Source organism: Lupinus angustifolius, chromosome LG20, assembly GCF_001865875.1.
Source record: "Lupinus angustifolius cultivar Tanjil chromosome LG20, LupAngTanjil_v1.0, whole genome shotgun sequence".
Classification (NCBI taxonomy): domain Eukaryota; kingdom Viridiplantae; phylum Streptophyta; class Magnoliopsida; order Fabales; family Fabaceae; genus Lupinus; species Lupinus angustifolius.
In genome coordinates, this window is record NC_032028.1 from 17,528,795 (window position 1) to 17,547,776 (window position 18,982).

The following is an 18,982-nucleotide window of genomic DNA, read 5'->3' on the forward strand; positions in this document are numbered from 1 at the left end:
CATTATTTTAACTTGGAAATCAAAGAGTAAAATATGTTAAACCACTTTTAAAACATAATACTTTCTAAAAATAAAATATTTTCAACAACAACTCATCACCATCATAAACTTTCAAGAATAAAATACAAACTTTTTCCTAAACACATTAAAGGTTCATTTGATGATAAAATCATCACCTTTAAACATATTCAAATACTAAAAATAATTTCTAATATTTCCAAACAAATAACTCATCTAATATTGTCCAAAGATATAGTTTTTCCATCTAAGAACAAAGAAAAAATTTCAAGATTTACAAAAGTCAAAAACTACATAAAGATTCATATGATTTTATTATTATCCTCTTTAGTTATGTCTTCATAAAATACTTAAAGATCAAATATAAACTCTACTTTATGAACAACATAATAAAAGCTCATAACTTTCTATGAAATATGAGAAGAAGATGAAGAGAGAAAATAAAATACTACCTTAGTTTGTATAGGGAATTTAATGTAAAAATGAGAGAATGTGGAGAGGTATTTATAGGAGAGTCTCACCCTCATCAAATCAGAAAATTTAATGCAATGTAAGTAAATTTTGACTAGCATAGGTGATGTGCCTAATGATGGTGGAGTGAGAGGATTTGTTGAGTGATTTAGGGGCTTTTGGAAGCTTTTGCATTACTTGTGTAACAAGTAAGTGACTCATGAAATGATGACTTCCAACTTTATTGATATGATGTAATTTCCCGATAAACATCGTGTCCGAACATTTTCGGATACTTTCTTCTGGAAATATACAATCTCCCGATTTAGGACATTTGCCCGAAACGTCGAAACTTGAATTTCAAGATGAAAAATATTAATATATGAGTTACAGACAAACTTGGTATCTATTTTGACTAGAAATAATATTTCGAAGCCAATGGAAAAATTGGAATTCGATTCTGAGTTACGGAACTCAAAATCTGGGCAAAAACTCGATAAAACGACCCGAAATCGTCTCAGAAACTTTTATTCTCCAAAAATCTTTGAAAAATATAGAAAGCAAGAAAATCATAATACAAGACTAAAACTCAACTGAGGTATAGCCTAAAACATTATTGATTAATGTCTATAATTAATTCATTAATACTAATTACTTAATTAAAAATGCTCTAAAAACACAGTGTTACATGTTTGCTCCCAAAGAAATGGGTCTATTGTTGAGACCAAAGTTGCTTGTACCAAAATGGTCAGATATAAGTTCTCCGACATGGGTACCTCCTCTAGTCCTAGTAGCCCGAACTGAAATCAACAAGGAAAAAAGCTTTTACCTCAAACTCTAAGCAGTCTAGAAACGCTTAGTTTGTTGCAAAATAGAGATGATGGGGAATCCATGTCAGAAAGGAATGCACTGTTGCAAACGACAGGTTTGGGGATTCCAGTTCCCACAACTCAAACCATGTTTTTATGAAGATCTTTTACTGGAATTGCAGAGGAACGAAGGCAAAGGGCGTTCATGGTTTAATAATGGATTTGCGAAAGTGTTATAATATTTCTCTTCTTATTCTCTTGGAGACCCAGATCAGTGGGGAGAAGGCTGATAAAGTGATCCATTGTCTGGGTTTTGATGATTCAGTGAAAGTTGGGAGGGCAGGGGGCATCTGGATGCTTTGGGAAAAAGGCTTATGGGATGTTCATGTCCTTGTCTCCACCTCCCAATCGATCTCTATGGAAGTTAAGAGTGGGGGGGGGGCATGAATCCTCTCGGCTATTTATGGTTGTACAATTCATGACTTAGCAGCTACAATGTCAAAGTCGTGGTGTGTTCTTGGTGACTTCAATGTTGTGGCTTCAGTGTCGAATAGGGAAGTGAGTAATAGCCAAAGGCTTCCGAGAGGTGCAACTGATTTTGCCTCCTTCATAAGTGATTGCAATTTGATTGATCTTGGCTTCGTTGGTCCCTGGTTCACTTGGCAATGGGGGGGGGGAATCTGGATTGGAGGTTGAAGTTTCCCCAAGCCTTAGTGACCCATCTTAATCCTCTAAAGTTAGATCACTCTTCTCTGCTGGTGGATTTAGCTGTGTTGTTTGGCCCTAACTGGTCAAGGAGGCCTTTTCGTTTCTTGGCAGATTAGATTTCTCACCCCACCTTTGAAGGTCTTATTCATTAGAGTTGGAAGGGCAATCGCCCTTGGAATTCAGAAATATTTTTGAGAGGAAGAGGATCCTTATTCATCGGCTAAGTGGCATTACAAAAAAGCTTGTGTTTGATCCCAATGCTTTCTTGGAGAGACTTCAAAAGGATCTTTAGGCTGACTATGAATCAACTCTTAGTCATGAGGAGCTTTTTTGGTTCTAAAAATCTAGAAGCAATTGGCTTTTGTTTGGTGACAGAAATACCCGCCTCTTCCATGCCTCAACTGCGATCTGGAGATAAAAGAGCCAAGTTCTTATGCTTCAGGATGACGTGGGTCAGTGGGTGTGTGGCAAGGACCAGGTGAAAAATATGGCTAGCTCCTTTTATCGAAAGTTGTTCTTAGAGGAGGGGAATTCTCGGTTCTACATTACAGGTTGTTTTCCCCGTTTAACTCTTTCCCAATCTTCCTTGCTTATTGCCCCGATCTCGGTGAAGGAAATTAGGCAGGCTATGTTCAGTATTGGAGCGTACAAAGCGCTAGGTAAGGACGCCATCCATGCTTTATTTTATCAAAGTTAGTGGAACCTGGTTGGAGCTAATCTCTACGACTTAGTGAGAAAGGTTTTTAGTAATCCGAGTCTGGTTGTGGAAATCAATAATACTCTGATTACTCTTATACTGAAATCGGATCAAGCTTTCCATCTTAAGCATTTTCGGTCGATTAGCCTCTGCAACGTTTCCTAGAAGGTGATTACAAAAATCATTGCTTTACGGTTGGGAAGGGTTTTACACCATATAATCGATCCTTTCCAGTCTAACTTTATTCCTGGTCGGAAAAGTAGTAATAATATCATCATCACCGAAGAGGTTATCCACTCTATGAATAATAAGAAGGGGGATAAGGGGTGGATGACCATCAGGATTGACTTCGAGAAGGCTTATGACAGAATTCACTAGAATTTCATCACAGACACTCTGAAGGAAGTTGGTATTCCAGGTATCTTGTCACTTTTAATTGATAAATGCATATCTTCTTCATCAACACAACTACTTTGGAATGGGGAAGCCCTTGACAAGTTCAAGCCCGAAAGGGGAATCTGCCAGGGTGACCCTATTTCTCCATACCTCTTTGTGCTTTGTATGGAGTGGTTGTCTCATCTGATCTTGGCTACTAGGGTCCAAGGTTATTAAAAGCCTACTACACTTAGCCGCTTGGGTCCCCTCTGACCCAATTAGCCTTTTGCTGATGATTTGATCCTCTTTGTTGAAGCTAATTTGGAGAATGTGGAAGTTATATCTATGTGTCTCAAATTATTTTGTTCGAGCTCAGGTTAGAAAGTCAATGAGGATAAAACTCGTATTTTCTTCTCGAAGAACATCCATGAGCACGTAAGACATCAAATCTACAGTGAGTTTGGTTTTAACAGAACAAATGATTTAGGCAAGTATTTAGGGGTGTCTATTCAATAGTGTGGATGTAGAAGAAATAATTATAGCTATATTCTTGATAATGCGAAAAAGTGACTGAGTGCTTAGAAGGGCAATCATCTCTCCTTTGCGGGGAGGATAACTCTGACTAAATCAGTTCTTCAAGCCCTCCCGTCTTATGTAATGTAAACGTCTCCTCTTCTGGTGTCGATTTGCGAGGATCTGGATAAGATTTCTAGATATTTTACTTGGGGCAGGGCTGTTATCCGTAGCAAACCGCATTGGATTAACTGGTCGAAGGTTTGTATGCCTAAGCAGGCTGGCGGCTTGGGGCTTCGTCAGTCTCGGATGGTTAGTCCCGGATGGTGAACCAGAACTTCATGATGAAAGCAACTTGGAAGTTAATAAATAATAAGGATGATCTTTGCGTACAAGTGGTGAGAAATAAATATAAACATGATATTGATATGCTTCCAAGTATCGCAAAGTTATCCAGAGAGTCTTTCTTTTGGAGAGGGTTGAAATGTGGTTGGTCTCTATTGAAAGAGCATTTGCATTGGCGGCTGGGCAATGACAAATATGTGATGTTCTGGACTGATAAGTAGGTTCCCATTGAAGGGGTTCTGCTTAACCTTTCAGGGATCAGCTTGGCACCATCTCACCCTCGTCTATTATTGCGGAGTTTTTAAACTCTAGTGGTCAATAGAACTTTGTTAGACCTGCTAACACAGCAAAGGGTCCTATTGACACCTTGGACAGATTAATACATGATGAAAATAGGCCCATAGTGTGGAAAGTATATACTAGAAGAATTAAAAAAGGGCAGATGGGAAGAATGAGGTGGCAAGAGGAAAATGACAAAATGAAGGAGGATAATTGAGTGTGAACTTTTCGGTTACTTATACACATGAGAGAGAGAAAGGAGGTATCTTTTGGGGAATAGAGCATTCTGTTAGGAATGGAATAGAGAGTAACCCACTCTATTAGGAGCTTAGCTCTGTGGCAATAGAATCTTCTATTGTAATAATCTTTTCAACTTTATATGAAATAATACACTATTCCCCATTCTCATATTCAACTTATATACTCTGCTATTTTCTTTTTACCTTTTACCACTGTGTTTCTGGTTTTTAACAAACTTGAATCGTTTATTGGCCTCGGTTCCTATGGATACTGCAAACAAAATCATTGCTTTACATCCTCCGAATCAGGTGGATTCAAAAGACCTTATGGTTTGGGGGGCTTCTCTGGATGGTGAGTTTTTGGTGGCCAACGTGTATGCCTGCATCGCGTGTAACCTGAACAGTCCCATTGTAAAATTACTGAGGCTATCTGGTCTTGGAAGGGTTCCTATAGGATTCTGCTTTTGTTGTGGAGGCTAGTTTCAAATGGGCTCCCAACTAATGATTAGAGACATAGGCGTGCAATGATTGATTCTACGTCTTGTCAGCGTTGTAATCAGAGCGAAACTCCTCTTCATGCTTTCAAAGACTGTACTGGGTTTGCCAGGTACGGCGTTTACTTTTCGGATTAAACTCTCAACACTCTTTCTTTTCGGGTCATCTGCAGCAGTGTGTCTTTTCTAATCTGGTTTGCAACCGTGACAACATTGGAGAAGTGAGTTGGTCTCTCCTGTTTGGCATGGCAGTGGAAGCTATTTGGAGATATAGGAATCTTCTTATCTTTGACAACTTGGTGGCTACTCCTCATCGGGTGGTTGCTGAAATTCGAGGTCGAGCCACTGGCACTGCTTAAATTATGAAGATGGGTCATCTTCAGATTGTGAGGACTGCCCAACCTAATGTCCCGAGTATCCACTGGTTTTCTCCTCTTATGGACCGGGTTAAATTAAATTCGGATGGTGCCTTTTCGGGCAATTCAAAGTTGGATGCTTGTGGGGGAGTCATCCAGGACTACATGGGGGCTTTCATTTTTGCTTATGCAAATCAGTTGGGTATGTGTTCAGTTACGCAGGTTGAATTATGGGGGATCCTGATTGGGCTCAGGATGACATATCAGCAGGGATTTCGCTTGGTTTGTGTTGAGTCTGACTCAGCTTACAACATTCAGATGGTGGGCTCTGGCTGCTCTACGCTTCATCAGTGTGCAGTGTTGGTAGACCAAATTCGCACTCTCTTGAGTTCTTTTCGTCAAGTTGTGTACACTCATATCTTATAGGAAGCAAATAGTGTGGTTGATGAATTTGCTAAGCACGGTTTGGCTCTAGAAACCCGGTCTCGTATTTTCGATATTGCTCCTAATTTTTGTTCAGTAAAATTGTACCTTGACAATGCTTCTACTATTTATTGTAGAGGTGGTTAGCTTGTAATATGTTTTTATTCCTTGGGGCTATTTTAGCCCTTTTATCATTAAAAAAAACTGCCATATTAGTTCTTAAACCTCCCACTTCTAAATTGATGTAAAAAAATTTCAATGAATAAGTGAATTATATTGATTATGATATAAAATATGAAACATGGATAAATTATTTAGTTATGACAGCTTACTTTCATTTTTAACTTCCAGCATGTATATCATGATAATTTTCTTAAATGATATAACATGAAGATAATACATTTTATATCATAAAAAATAAAAATACAAATGTCGAGACCCTAGTTTCTGTAGATTCCTTAGCAAGTGATTTTGACATCAAATGAGACCTTAATTATTATTTAAGCTCATCATTTTCTAATGTATTGTTTCTGGAGATTCCTTAAGAATTGATTTTGGAAAAGATGTGTATTAGCGTAAAGATTTATATATAATCAGTACTTTATTCATTGCTTATTTATATTACTTTTTAAAAAAGTTAACAATGATTAAACATGAATAATATATGATGTTATAACAATGTATACACTGTCGGTGCACACATTTTTTATTTCTGTTTTTTTTAAAAGAGAATAAAGTATCTCATCATATCAGAAGATAATTTATCTTCTCTAGCCAGTAAAAGTATGACACATATATTGTTTTATATAGTTTTAGAAATATTTGTATAGAAAAATGATTAAATATAGCACATGTCAAAATTTTAGAGGCTGGAGAAGATAATTTATTTCCTTATACCAAAAGATATTTTATTCTCTTTTTTAGAAGTTGCACCAAATGGGAAACTTTATTTGAAACTTTATTTGAAACTTTATTTGGGCCTTGCAAAATCCGTTGGTTTCTTTATGTACATAAATGAATTCATTATTACAAAAATAAAAACAAGAGAGCTAGACAAAACGACGTAGTTTCTCAGTCATTCAGGTTACTTCTATATCCCTTGATCTGTGACAGCATCTTTTGAAATCCGATCTTCTGTTCTTCGATCCGATCAAATCCAAATTCATGGTATGTTTCTCTTCAAACCCAATTTACCCTTTTTTCTTATTTTCTGTTTTAAATGCTGAATCTGGTGCTGGCAAGCATAAGAACAATGTTCACTTTTCCTCATAAATTTGTTATTTTAATTACATCAATTTGGTAATTGGGCATCGATAGGATTTATATTTATTGTAATCTAACTTATATGAGAAAAGGGCGTGTGATATTAACCTCAAAATTTGAGCTTTGGGCTCTGAATGGTGAATGTTGAATGAACTTGAACATGGTTTTCGCATTTTCTCTATCAAATCTTCATTTTCATATTTTTTTATTGTTGAACTGGGAAATCTACCCATTCATCATTCGCAGTGTAATTCCAAAATTCGTTTTCTACTTGTGTCAATTTTTATAGGAACTTGTTGATGTCTTTTTACACCATACCAAACTGATTCCTATTGTTCAAAAGTTTGGATGATGAATCTTCTTGCAAATTTTCAGTATTTTTATTAGACTAGACACCTATTTTACTTCCTCAAAATTTTTGAACCTACCAATTTGGTGCCTGGAAAATTGAAAACCCACAATGGTCCCAAATAATTTCAAGTGTGGGTCAAATTAGTCATTTTTATGACTCCTGGTAGGGACTATTTTAATTCATATTTGCAATCTTTAAGTACTAGTTTGAATTTTCATTTTTTCAGGCGAAATTTATAGGTATTCACTCTTTTTATTGGGTATTCATCTATAATTTAACAATATTATTATTAGACTGGACATCAATTTAGCCTCTCTAGATATTCGCCTGTACCAATCTGAGAATATAAATTCAGTACTCGGAGATTTTAAGTTGGGGCCGAATTACTCATTTTAGGGACCAATTTGACCCAGCTTGAAATCTATAAGGACCGATTTGGATTTTTAATTCTTCAGGGACAAAATCGGTGCACATGAGTATCTTGAGGGACCCAAATTGGGTGTTCACTCTTATTATTTTGTTTGTCAAGGTACTAAGGTAATGATTTGAAGAGTGATGTTTTTTTACATACAAAGATGTCTTGAATCATTATAACCTGACTTATTTTCTGCTTCCCATTTTTTCATAGGTTCAACTACAGCTAGATCCCTTTCTCAATGAGCTCACCAGCTTGTTCGAGCGTAGCACTGAGAAGGGCTCTGTTTGGGTTACTCTTAAACGATGTGCGTTAGTGTTGTCTTCTTGATTGCATTCAAGTGTTGAGTTTATATGTCTGCAAACTCATTTTTTATTGTTCTGTGGTTTTTTAGCATCCTTAAAGTCTAAAGTTCAGAGGAGTAAGTTGGCCAATGCTGGTGAAGCAATTGAGTATAGATGCCTTATACGTGCCACTGATGGGAAAAAGACGATTTCTACTTCAGTATGTATCTTGAAATTCTTTAATCTTGCTATTTTCAGTATACCTTTAGAACCATGTATGTTTTGACTAGTGTACTGATATCACAACTTATCTCTTGACTAATTACAGGTATAAGATTCTTAGTTTGATCCTGACATTATTTTTTTTCTTTTGTATTTTTTATGGTTAAGAGATCTTAATTAGAGTAGACTGATTTCACCAAAAGGGAAATATGTGAAAGAGGAAGAAATAATGAATCACTGCTTGGTTTTCGTCATTTACTCATTCACTACCTTCTCAAACTCTTTTAGTGGCATCGGATATTGTAAATTTGTAGGTTACTTTGAGAAATCAGTGTTATGTTCTCCAAAGCTCAAATGTTTCATCTAACAAAAAATGGTTCTAAACTAATCAATTCATAAAAATAAAAGTTCCCTTATTTCTCTCTTGATTTCTATTGTTAAACTATTATTAATGTTTATTCATCCAGATTTATTAAACAACAGTTGATATTAAACTAGTTGTTTTTAAGGCAACATATGTTTATTCATAAACCTATGAATTCATCATAGGTTTATGAAACAGGTACTAACTACTCTTCCGAATTATATGTTTTAAATACGCCAAGTGCCTCCTACCAATCTTTCCTGTTTGGTTTGTTTCGAAGATGGTCAATATAATTAGAGATGTACTTCAATAGATAAATTTTTTGAACTGTCAAACTTGTTTTATTCATTGTAGTTCCGCATACTTGTATCCAGAATTTTGCAGTTGCCAGTTAGTTTGGAATTATGAAATGTTTTCTCCTAATTTCGGCGAGTTTAAATCATTGAAACAACTTATTCACTTGTGAGGTAAGACTGCTTACATTTACCCTCCTCAGACCCCACTAGGTGGGAGTCTCCTCCACTGGGCTGCTTTTTTTGTCCTAATGTCTGCCAAATTTTGTAGATATTAGATCGTTGAGTTGGTACAATACTCTAGTGGTCACTTTATTACTGGCAATTTGCTTGAATGAATTCCTTCTCTCCCCAGCTGATTCTCCATATGGTTGAGGCCCAGAAAAACATAATTGGTATATGATTCATGGCGTTCATTGATTCAAGTGTTCAGATTTATTACTAATTCAAAACAAGTTCATCTGTGAAGTGTAAAATGTCAGTGCCTGAGTATGTCATGAAGTATCAGGATTATAGTATTTCAAAACTTAATGTCGATGCGATACCAAGATGATCGATGATTTGTTTTCTTGTTGCAGTTTGCTATAGGCATATATATGACTGGAAATTGGTTAATAAAAACAATGAGAATTATGTTTAAGTACTGAATTCTTGTTAGTACTCTAATTTTTGTAGAAAATCTATGAAGTAGATGCCACCTCTACCTAATCTGGTTCTTGCTAACATTCTAATTCATGTTTGTATATAAATTGATTCCACTCCTGATATTTAATGTTACTGTTTTTTCCATTTAAAAGGTTGGACAAAAGGATCACCAACGCTTTCAAGCTTCATATGCACTTATATTAAAGGCTCACATGACTGCTCTAAAGAAGAGAGAAAGAAAAGACAAGAAGAAATCTGCAGAGGTCAACAAGAGAGAAGTGACTTCAAAGAGGGCTAAGAAGTCTTAAAGTAAAATGCTTTTGCTGCTTCACTTTGTTTTCATTTGAAGGTTGCTAGACCCTTCATTTTTGTGCTTCCTTACCAAAGTTAGAAGTGAAGGGAAGGGGAAAGGGAAGAAAAAACAAGGAATGTTCTGTGGGAAGTGCTTCATTATCAAAGAAAGACAAAAGGGTAGTTACAGGATTCTTTAGATAAATGTTCATTGAAGAGACAAGTTTTGATATTTTTCCTTCGGTTTCCTTGGAGGTTTGAGGAAGAAAACTTAAGGATATTCTTCTTTTCCTCAATTTATTGCATGGTTAAACTCATTCTAAGTTAATCTTCTGGTACCAAAAATTTCGCTAAATCACTAAATTTCACCAAATTTGTTGAATCTTGATGATTTGAATCAATGATATTGGATAAACAGGCACATATAATAGAGTGAATTACACTTATATTTCCTGAGTTTTAGTGAAATTACATAAATTACTCATACCTTTTTAAAACATATACAAATCAACCTTAATTATACATATACATTACATGTCATAAGTGTAATTAAGTCAAACAAAATATGGTATATTGTGGAGACAAATCCAAATAGTATAAACTTTATGTAGATTCATTATTTTTTATTCTTGATTCATTACAAACTACATCAATAAGTTTAAGGGGGTATTTAAATTACTTTCATACTATATTGTAACTAACCAAAATAAAGAATAAGCATCGACTCTTGTACTATTTGGACTTGTCTTCACAATATATTGTATTTTATTTGACTTAATTACATCTGTCACCATTTTTTATTTAAGAAATTAACTTACATATCTTACAGGGGTGGTCAACATAATGTATATATATAATTATGAGCGGGTTGTGTAAGTTTTAGAAAAGATATGAGTAATTTGTGTAATTTTAATAAAATTGAGGTAATGTTAGTGTAATTTAATTTATATAATATAACAAATATGATAGGGAGACAATCACCTTTGTTCAACCGGGTATTTTTTTTAAACCTTTTCATGATGTGTGAAATAATTAATTACATATAGGCATGGATATACTTGTAAAAGGCAACATTTGCTAACACTAAGTAAAGAAAAACATTAGATAGATAGATAGTATATGTAAAGATATATATGTTAATGTTATTTAAAACGGGAGCACATTTGCTGTATCACAAAGTGTATTACTTCATGTGGTACTGCTTATGATTGATTGTAAAAAATGCTTTTAAGTTAAAAAATTAATGATTATACATTTTTCTGACCAATCATAAATAATGGCACATGGAGTGATACACTTTTATGGGCACCCTTTAAAAACTACTTATTCTTGTTTTCTTATAACTTTTACGGTAAATGTTATATTAGTTGAAAGAGATAAAGCAAATGAAGATGGAAAAAACAAGGAGTCAGCTGAATGGAGATTAGGGACTAACTATTTGCAGCATGTTTTAGTTTGGGAAAGGAAAAGAATAATTCATTACATATTAATTTTATTTTGTGAATCTTAGATATGATCCCAAAATTGGTCAAATTTCATATTCACAACTCAGAAGTGCTCCCTTTTCACTTTTTGTCGGATTGTGAATAATGGTCATCTGCATCATGGAGCAAGTTCCATCCATCCATATAGATATTTTATAAAAATGGTTAAGATATAAGTCTAGTGTGAGATGGCACACTTTAATTATCTTATCAATAACAGAAATTAGTTTTATGTTTGGAACTTACTGTCATTACACAATTTTATATTCATTCACACTTTAATTATCTTATCAATAACAGAAATTAGTTTTATGTTTGGAACTTACGGTCATTACAAATTTTATATTCAGTATTAATCACCATTCACACTTATTTTATAATGACTATGCATATATATTAAAATCATAATATAAATTATGCAATTATCATATAATAGAAAGAGTTTAATATCTAATAGGTTTTTACACTTACCACCATTTAATTGATACTTTTATTCAATAATGTTACACCATAAACAAACAGAACTCTTACACATATTAAACTCAGAATAAAGTATAATATAATAATACATAGTTTGTGAAGTGTATTATTAAGTAAGGACTATGTGTATAGAGTGGTTACATTAAGGAAAGTGATAGAGAGATGGATAGAAGGTTATGCCACAGAGATTTGGTACCCTTTGTGGTACTTGTGGCTAATGAATGCACCAACACTGCCTTATTCACTCTCTTCAAAGCAGCTACAACCAAAGGAATGAGTGACCATGTTTTTGTTGCATATGCTTATGCTGTTGCTACTATTCTACTCCTTCCAATATCTTTTTTCTATAGAAGGTTTTGCTTTTCTTATCATCTATAAACAAAGTTATATTTTTTATTTATTTATTCTTCATGTTTTGTTGTTTCTTTCATGTATCTTTTTTTGCAGATCAAGAGTTGTTAATCCTCCACTGAGTTTTTCTATCCTATACAAAATTGCTATTCTTGGAGTTATAGGGTAAAGGTCTTTGACTTTTATTGTTAGTTTTCATAGATTTGTATATGTCTATACACTATTACTTACTGTGATGATATTTATACTTTATAGTTTTGAATGAATAATTGCAGATGTTCATCTCAGATATTGGGATATGCAGGCATCAAATACAGTTCTCCAACACTTTCTTCTGCAATCAGTAACCTTGTTCCAGCTTTCACCTTCATACTTGCTGTCATTTGCAGGTTTCTCTCCCATTTTTTAGATTATATTGACTAATTATTGCTTCTTTTTTAAGTAAGGTAGGTTCTTAATTTTATACTTGAGGATATTGTTTGCACCATAGAGTTTTAAATTGCTGATTGTGGTAATGATTGTGATTATTGTGATTGCGGTCAATGTGGTTCTTGTAGTGTGAATTATTTTGTGATTAAAAAAATATTTTTGAATTTAATGTTGTCCAATACGTTTATGCTGGAGCTTGATGCTGCGACCACATCGTTGTAAATTGGTATCACATCACAATTACAGTTTGATGCGTTTGTGGCGGTCATTACAACCACAATATTACGAATGCATCACGTGATGCAGTAAATCATTGATGCAACATAAATATTTTAGAAGTTATATCGCCTTAAAAAAATAATAAAATTGTATTATATAGAAAGAAGTACCACTGTGGTCCATTGAGAACCCCACCGGCCACCACTCTAACTCTCTGACTTTACTGATAATGATATACTAATTTGAATAATGATCATTGATTAATACTTCTCACCTATACTTGATTAGCATAATCAAATGTACTTAGAATAAAATAAAATAAAATAAAGAATCAAATTGTAGTTACTAGAAGATGAGGTTGGACTGCATCCACATTCATGAAACCCAATTTTGTTGCTTAAAATGGTCCTGCAACATTGTGCAAATGTAAGATAATGTGTGTCAGTATGTGTAAATGCATGTTAGTGGTGGCAATATTCTAAGAAGAAATTAGAAGTACACAGGGTAAATTATCAATCTGTTAAATTGAAAGAAATGTTATGTATAGGCCAAAAATTTCATCTGTCATATGATATGCCAGAAAGGCATAACTTATTAGCAACCAATTTTAATTTTATTCACTTTATAAACCATTATCTTAGTCTAATATCCTTTCTTTGTTGTTTCTTATCCTACTACAACCACAATTTAAGGATGGAAAAGATAGTTTTGCAAACTAGAACTACACAAGCTAAGATTTTGGGCAGCATTATATCAGTATTAGGTGCATTTGTAGTGACTTTCTACAAAGGCCCATCAATCATTATTGGTGATGCTTCTTCTTCATTTCAACTTCAACAATCAAATGTCATTCTTGATCCATTGGATATAAATTGGATCATTGGAGCCTTTCTGCTAACAGCTTGCAATATACTACTTACACTATGGTTAATTGTACAGGTATATTTCCATTATTTAATATTAGGAGTCGGGCTGGCAATAAATTGAACCAACTCGGTATTCGTTCGAAACTCGACTCATTATTTAGCTCAGCAAATTTGATTTATGAACCAAATGAGTTGAACTTGAGTTGGAAGTTGAGCTCGTTAAATAAACGAGTCGAACTTGAGTTTGATACAGTTCGATTCGTTAGGTTCATGAGCTGACTCAATTTTAAAATGTCAATCTTTTAGACTTGTAAATAAAATGATAAACCTTGTGAAGTATTTCTTAAAAATGAATTAATTATTTGAATTGTCCAAATGAACCAATTCGAGTTGAATCGAACAGTTCATGAACTTTAACTGAGCCGAACACGAGCTAAAAAAAATAACTCGTATCAAACTCGAGTCGAGTTTCAAGCTGAGCAAATCTTTATCAAGCTGAACTGAGTTGAACTCTGGTTTGATTTGGTTCGACTCGTTTCCAGCCCTAATTAAAAGTATTGTATAAGGAAATCACAAGAAGAGGAGGATATATCATTTTTCTTCAAATTGAAAGCTTCAATAAAGGGAGTGCTCAAATAATTTTATTATAACTTGATATTCAATTTACAGGTAGAGATTTTGAAGGAGTTCCCTGATGAAATAACTATGGTCTTCTTTTACAACTTCTATGCTGCCATAGTAGCAGCAATTGTAGGCTTATTAGCAGAGAGAAATAGCAGTGCTTGGAAAATAAGACTAGATATATCACTCATCTCTATTGTTTGCACCGTAAGATACCCCTGAAAACCTCTTCTACACTTATAAAGAATAATAATATACACTTAAGTTAATGCAATTTTTTGATGATGTATTTTGTCTTGTTAGGGAATATTCAATAAGTTCTTGAGCAGTACAATATATGCATGGGGAGTACACTTAAAAGGGCCTGTATATGTAGCAATGTTCAAGCCACTCTCAATTATTATTGCTGTTATAATGGGTGTTATGTTACTTGGTGATATTCTTCATATTGGAAGGTATGATTATATTCAATTTTTACATTAGATTCTTCTTTTAAACATCATGAAGTAAATAATACTCCAATACAGATTAAGAAAAAAACAGTTTGTGTTACCCTGATTCTTGTATTAAAACCAAGAGCGTAATATCTATGCTCTGTCAGAATAAAAATCTATACATAATCAATGCATCATTCACCATGTCAATAATAATTAGAAATGAATGGTGAATAATGCTGACAATGTATAAAACTCTTAGTACAAGTTTAGAACCTCCAATGAGGCTAAGAAAAGTTTGTTTGTACAGAAATGTTACATCAGTAGAAATAAGGTTAGATTTATTTGTAATAGGGTCTAAAATGCAGAGAACTTGTAATTGGATCCATTATGACATTTCTATTAAGGTTTCATTAAGTAGGTGTCTCTATTTTTTGGGAATTTAAATAGGTCCTTATACTTTTTTTTGGTAATTCTAATGGAAAAGTGTAGGATGACCCATTGAAGTTTTATATGCATTCAGGGACTCAATTATAATTTTAAATTTTATAACCTATTTGAATTTCCTCCCAATGATTCTTGACCTAAAGATTTATTTAATCTATAAACAATAAATACATAAAAACAAATTAGTTCAACTCTGTGACTTTGTATACTCATTAGTGATATACCACTAATGAAATGGCTCATAACAACCCTTACGAAGTTTCCTACATTCATGCATCATATATTTTTCATTTGTATTTGATGTATTTAACCAACAAGTTAATAATGATTAAATATAAATAATAAACAATACAGTAATAATTTAAAAATTCTTATATGTCTTTTACCATACAATCAGTTAATGATATAGTATGTTGCCATGTTCATTTGAATAACATTAATTCTATATTTTGCAGCATAATTGGAGCCATAATAATATCAATTGGGTTTTATACTGTAATGTGGGGCAAAGCAACAGAAGAGAAGGAGGAAGATGTTGATAACCTACAAGAATCACCAACTACTGAAAATGTTCCTCTTTTGCAAAGCTATGAAAATGTAAATTCTGACAAGAAAATAGATGGAAATGTATAATAATACACATATACATTCTCATAAGTAAATACATGAAAATCTACAGAAGTCATACATTCTGCTAAAGAAAATTGATCCAAACGTTCAAAAGAGAAATATAAGATTTTATTTAAAAACTATGTATTCATGTTTCTCTAATGTTAAATTTTTTTAAAATATAAAATGTTATAATTTTTTCAAATATAAAAGATTGCATGTAACCTTAACTGCGGATAATAATTAACAACTCAATGAGAATCAGAATCTCTATAGTGTCATCTTAATATCCATGTAATATTAATATAAAGTTTTTTTAAACAATAGTCCATCATTTATTATTAACTTGTATTAATTTTATTTTAGAGTTAATATTGATTAATATATGAATAATAGATGCAGTTTCACAATGAAAATTTTGTAAAATTATTAGTAAGTATATATATTAAACTTAAATAAAAAATCACAATTCATGCATTTCATTAGATGGAGAAAACGCATTTTTAAGAGTTCAGAATTTATTTACTTTTAATTAAATAATATTAAAAAATAAGTTATTATATTGCTTTTCACATTTGAGTAGTGGGGAATCTAATACTTGAAAGGTGTCAAATTTCAAAAAACTTGATTATGCTATTACTTATGAGATTCATCCAATCTTAATTAGAACTTTATTCTAAATAGACTTCATCTCATTATAATATTGAGTTTGTCTTTATTATCTTGTATAAACAATATCATTTAACTTTATCAAAGCGTCTTATGATTGCACATGCTATGCAATAGTAGTAGTTATAAAAACCGGTTCATATCCACTAGTGCAGGTGAATTAGTCTCTACTGGTATGATATAATAATTATATTAATCATGTAATTATATTGGTCAAAACCAACTAAAATGACCAAAACCGATCATATCGGTCGATTTTCAGTTGAACTGTATCGATCGGTTTTTATTTTTTTAATAAAAATAAAAAATTATTAGTTTTTTATTGATTTTTCAACTTAACATCTTATACATGTATATTTAATGTCACTGATATGCGGTTTAATTAGTGAACTACCAGTTAAACCATTATACCATTATATTAGTACTCTAACCAATTTGATAATCGGTATGATATTAACAACACTACTATGAAACTCTGCTTTCATAACAACCCAAATTGAGTTTCTCACTATGATCTAATTTTTTTAATATTTTAATATTTTTAAGTTATTCATAATGTTTTGATGTTTCACAGACTCAATATATAATTATGTTTTATTTTTATTAATTACTCTTATTTTTCACCCCAGGTCTCCCGATTTCCTTTTAATTTAATTTTCGATGTGAATTAAGTGATACTATTTGAGTCAATTTTTTACATAATTTAATAATTTCATAAACTAGTGTGTAACCTTAAAAATCAAATGACATTGAATGGATGGAGTATTTAGACATACATTGAAAGATAGTAAGGAGAGAGGTCTAACTTGAGATAGGATACCAAGTTGCTTATAAATGATAGGGGTAAATCATCCAAAAACAAAACTAAAACCATAAAAAAGTAGATCGAAATCGCAAAAATCGAATGTGTTTGGATTGTGTTGGAGTTATTTTTTAAAGACTGATTGGTCCAATCCTGATTTTGGTTTTACCTCTTGGATCCAGACCGAACCAAATTAGTATGTAAAATTTAAGTGTATAATACTTTTAAGTGCCTTCCAAACTTAATCTTAAGTCTCAACTCCAAAATTGTAGCTATATTTATTTGTTATATTCTATAATATATATATATATGTTTTAAATCATATTGATTATATTTGATAAACTTTTTTAGAACTTAAACCAATCCTACAACCAAATGAAGAGAATTATATTGTTGATTTTGATTATATGTTTTACTATCAATTTTATTATTATGAAAGTATTATTGTTATTAATCATCAGTGGAACACTTTAACAGTTAAAATTATGTTGCAAATGCTCGTATTGTTGTTATTTATATTTTTGTTGTTTTATTGTCTTGTTATTATTGATGTCTTGTTGTTGCTATTGTCATTTTTTACGTTTTATTATTATGTCTTACGATTTATTATTATTTTATGATGTTGTTTACTTGTACTATTGTTCCACACATTTTAATATTGTTTTAATGTTGTTGAACAATATTTTTATTGTTACTTTATGCTTAATATTTAGTCATTTTTATGAGTTTTGAATGTAAGTGTAATTTCAATATTTTATAAAAAAGACCGATTCAAACCGAACTGAAACCGCATATAATATTTGGACCAGATTGGATCAGACATCTTCATATAAACAGACCAAACCAGACTAGACTGCATGTTAATTACGTGTTTGGATCGAATTATTTTTTGCCTAAAAACCAAGCTAAATGAACCGCGAACACCCCTAATTCTTAACTTTAAAATAAACATAAATAAATAGTGAATAATATACTAAACATAAAATAATATAAGAATTTTTATTTTGTCACCTCATCATCATTGATGTGGTAATAAACATGAACCTTTTAACTAAGTTGAGTTATGAGAACATGAGTCTAAATTTAGTGTATCACTTCATCGGTTTTAATTTGTTAGAAAAATACTTGATAACTAAAATTTTAACTTAAGTATATTTTTTTAACCGATTTTGTGACATAACAGATGTGATTCCGGGCTTTCCAAGGATTTAGAAGAGATAATAACACAGCAGACCACCACTTACACTTACACTTAATAAGGCTTATGACTTATGAGGTTGTTGAAGAATGAGTGAAATGAAAGGAGAACATAACCTTAATAATGTTTCTGAAGCAACAGAGGATGTTTCTGTTTCTGTTTCTGACAAAGACCATCATCATCCTAAACCAAAGAGAGTTGCATCACTTGACATATTTCGAGGTCTTACTGTTTCGGTAATCCTTTTCTCTCTCTTTTCATTTCACTATCCACTACTTATTTGTTTTACATGCATCACCATATCATATTGCATAGTAGTTAGCACTAAGGTTTTTATATGGCTTAGAATTGTTTCTGCAACTCCTCATAAAGATTTAGTTAGCACTAGGGATGACAAGAAAAAACGCATAGGTATGGGCACGAATTACAAATGGATACTTGCAGATTTTAGAACTACCCGCAATATATATATATATATATATATATATATATATATATATATATATATATATATATATATATATATATATATATATAT

The 18,982-nt window shown here is 32.4% G+C and overlaps 3 protein-coding genes across 5 annotated transcripts in view; all 3 read left to right on the forward strand.

Moving 5' to 3' along the window:
* LOC109336245 (alpha-dioxygenase 1-like) overlaps window positions 1-18,982 on the forward strand; it is a 33,553-nt gene that overhangs the window by 4,437 nt on the left and 10,134 nt on the right. Inside the window, exons 1-2 of one of the 2 annotated variants that reach the window (XM_019572720.1) lie at window positions 672-677; window positions 12,959-12,964. The gene's annotated coding sequence lies outside the window, so the exon portion shown is untranslated. Of the gene's footprint in view, window positions 1-671; window positions 678-4,449; window positions 4,457-12,958; window positions 12,965-18,982 lie in introns of those variants that run through there. The other variant, XM_019572719.1, reaches the window with a different exon arrangement.
* Window positions 6,714-10,163, forward strand: LOC109336247 (signal recognition particle 14 kDa protein-like). Of its 2 annotated transcripts, XR_002106318.1 has the most exons (5): window positions 6,714-6,873; window positions 7,950-8,043; window positions 8,131-8,240; window positions 9,697-9,914; window positions 9,987-10,163. XR_002106318.1 is itself a non-coding variant. In XM_019572722.1 (4 exons), exons 1-4 carry the CDS (start codon window positions 6,871-6,873, stop codon window positions 9,850-9,852), a joined length of 363 nt encoding a protein of 120 aa, XP_019428267.1. In that variant the 5' UTR covers window positions 6,715-6,870; the 3' UTR covers window positions 9,853-10,163. The 2 variants fall into 2 exon arrangements, 1 of the variants encoding a protein (XP_019428267.1); XM_019572722.1 differs by having other exon boundaries at window positions 6,715-6,873; window positions 9,697-10,163.
* LOC109336246 (WAT1-related protein At3g28050-like) lies at window positions 11,849-15,847 on the forward strand. The gene is made up of 7 exons (XM_019572721.1): window positions 11,849-12,152; window positions 12,247-12,315; window positions 12,426-12,539; window positions 13,491-13,737; window positions 14,334-14,492; window positions 14,589-14,740; window positions 15,622-15,847. Exons 1-7 carry the CDS (start codon window positions 11,962-11,964, stop codon window positions 15,797-15,799), a joined length of 1,110 nt encoding a protein of 369 aa, XP_019428266.1. The 5' UTR covers window positions 11,849-11,961; the 3' UTR covers window positions 15,800-15,847.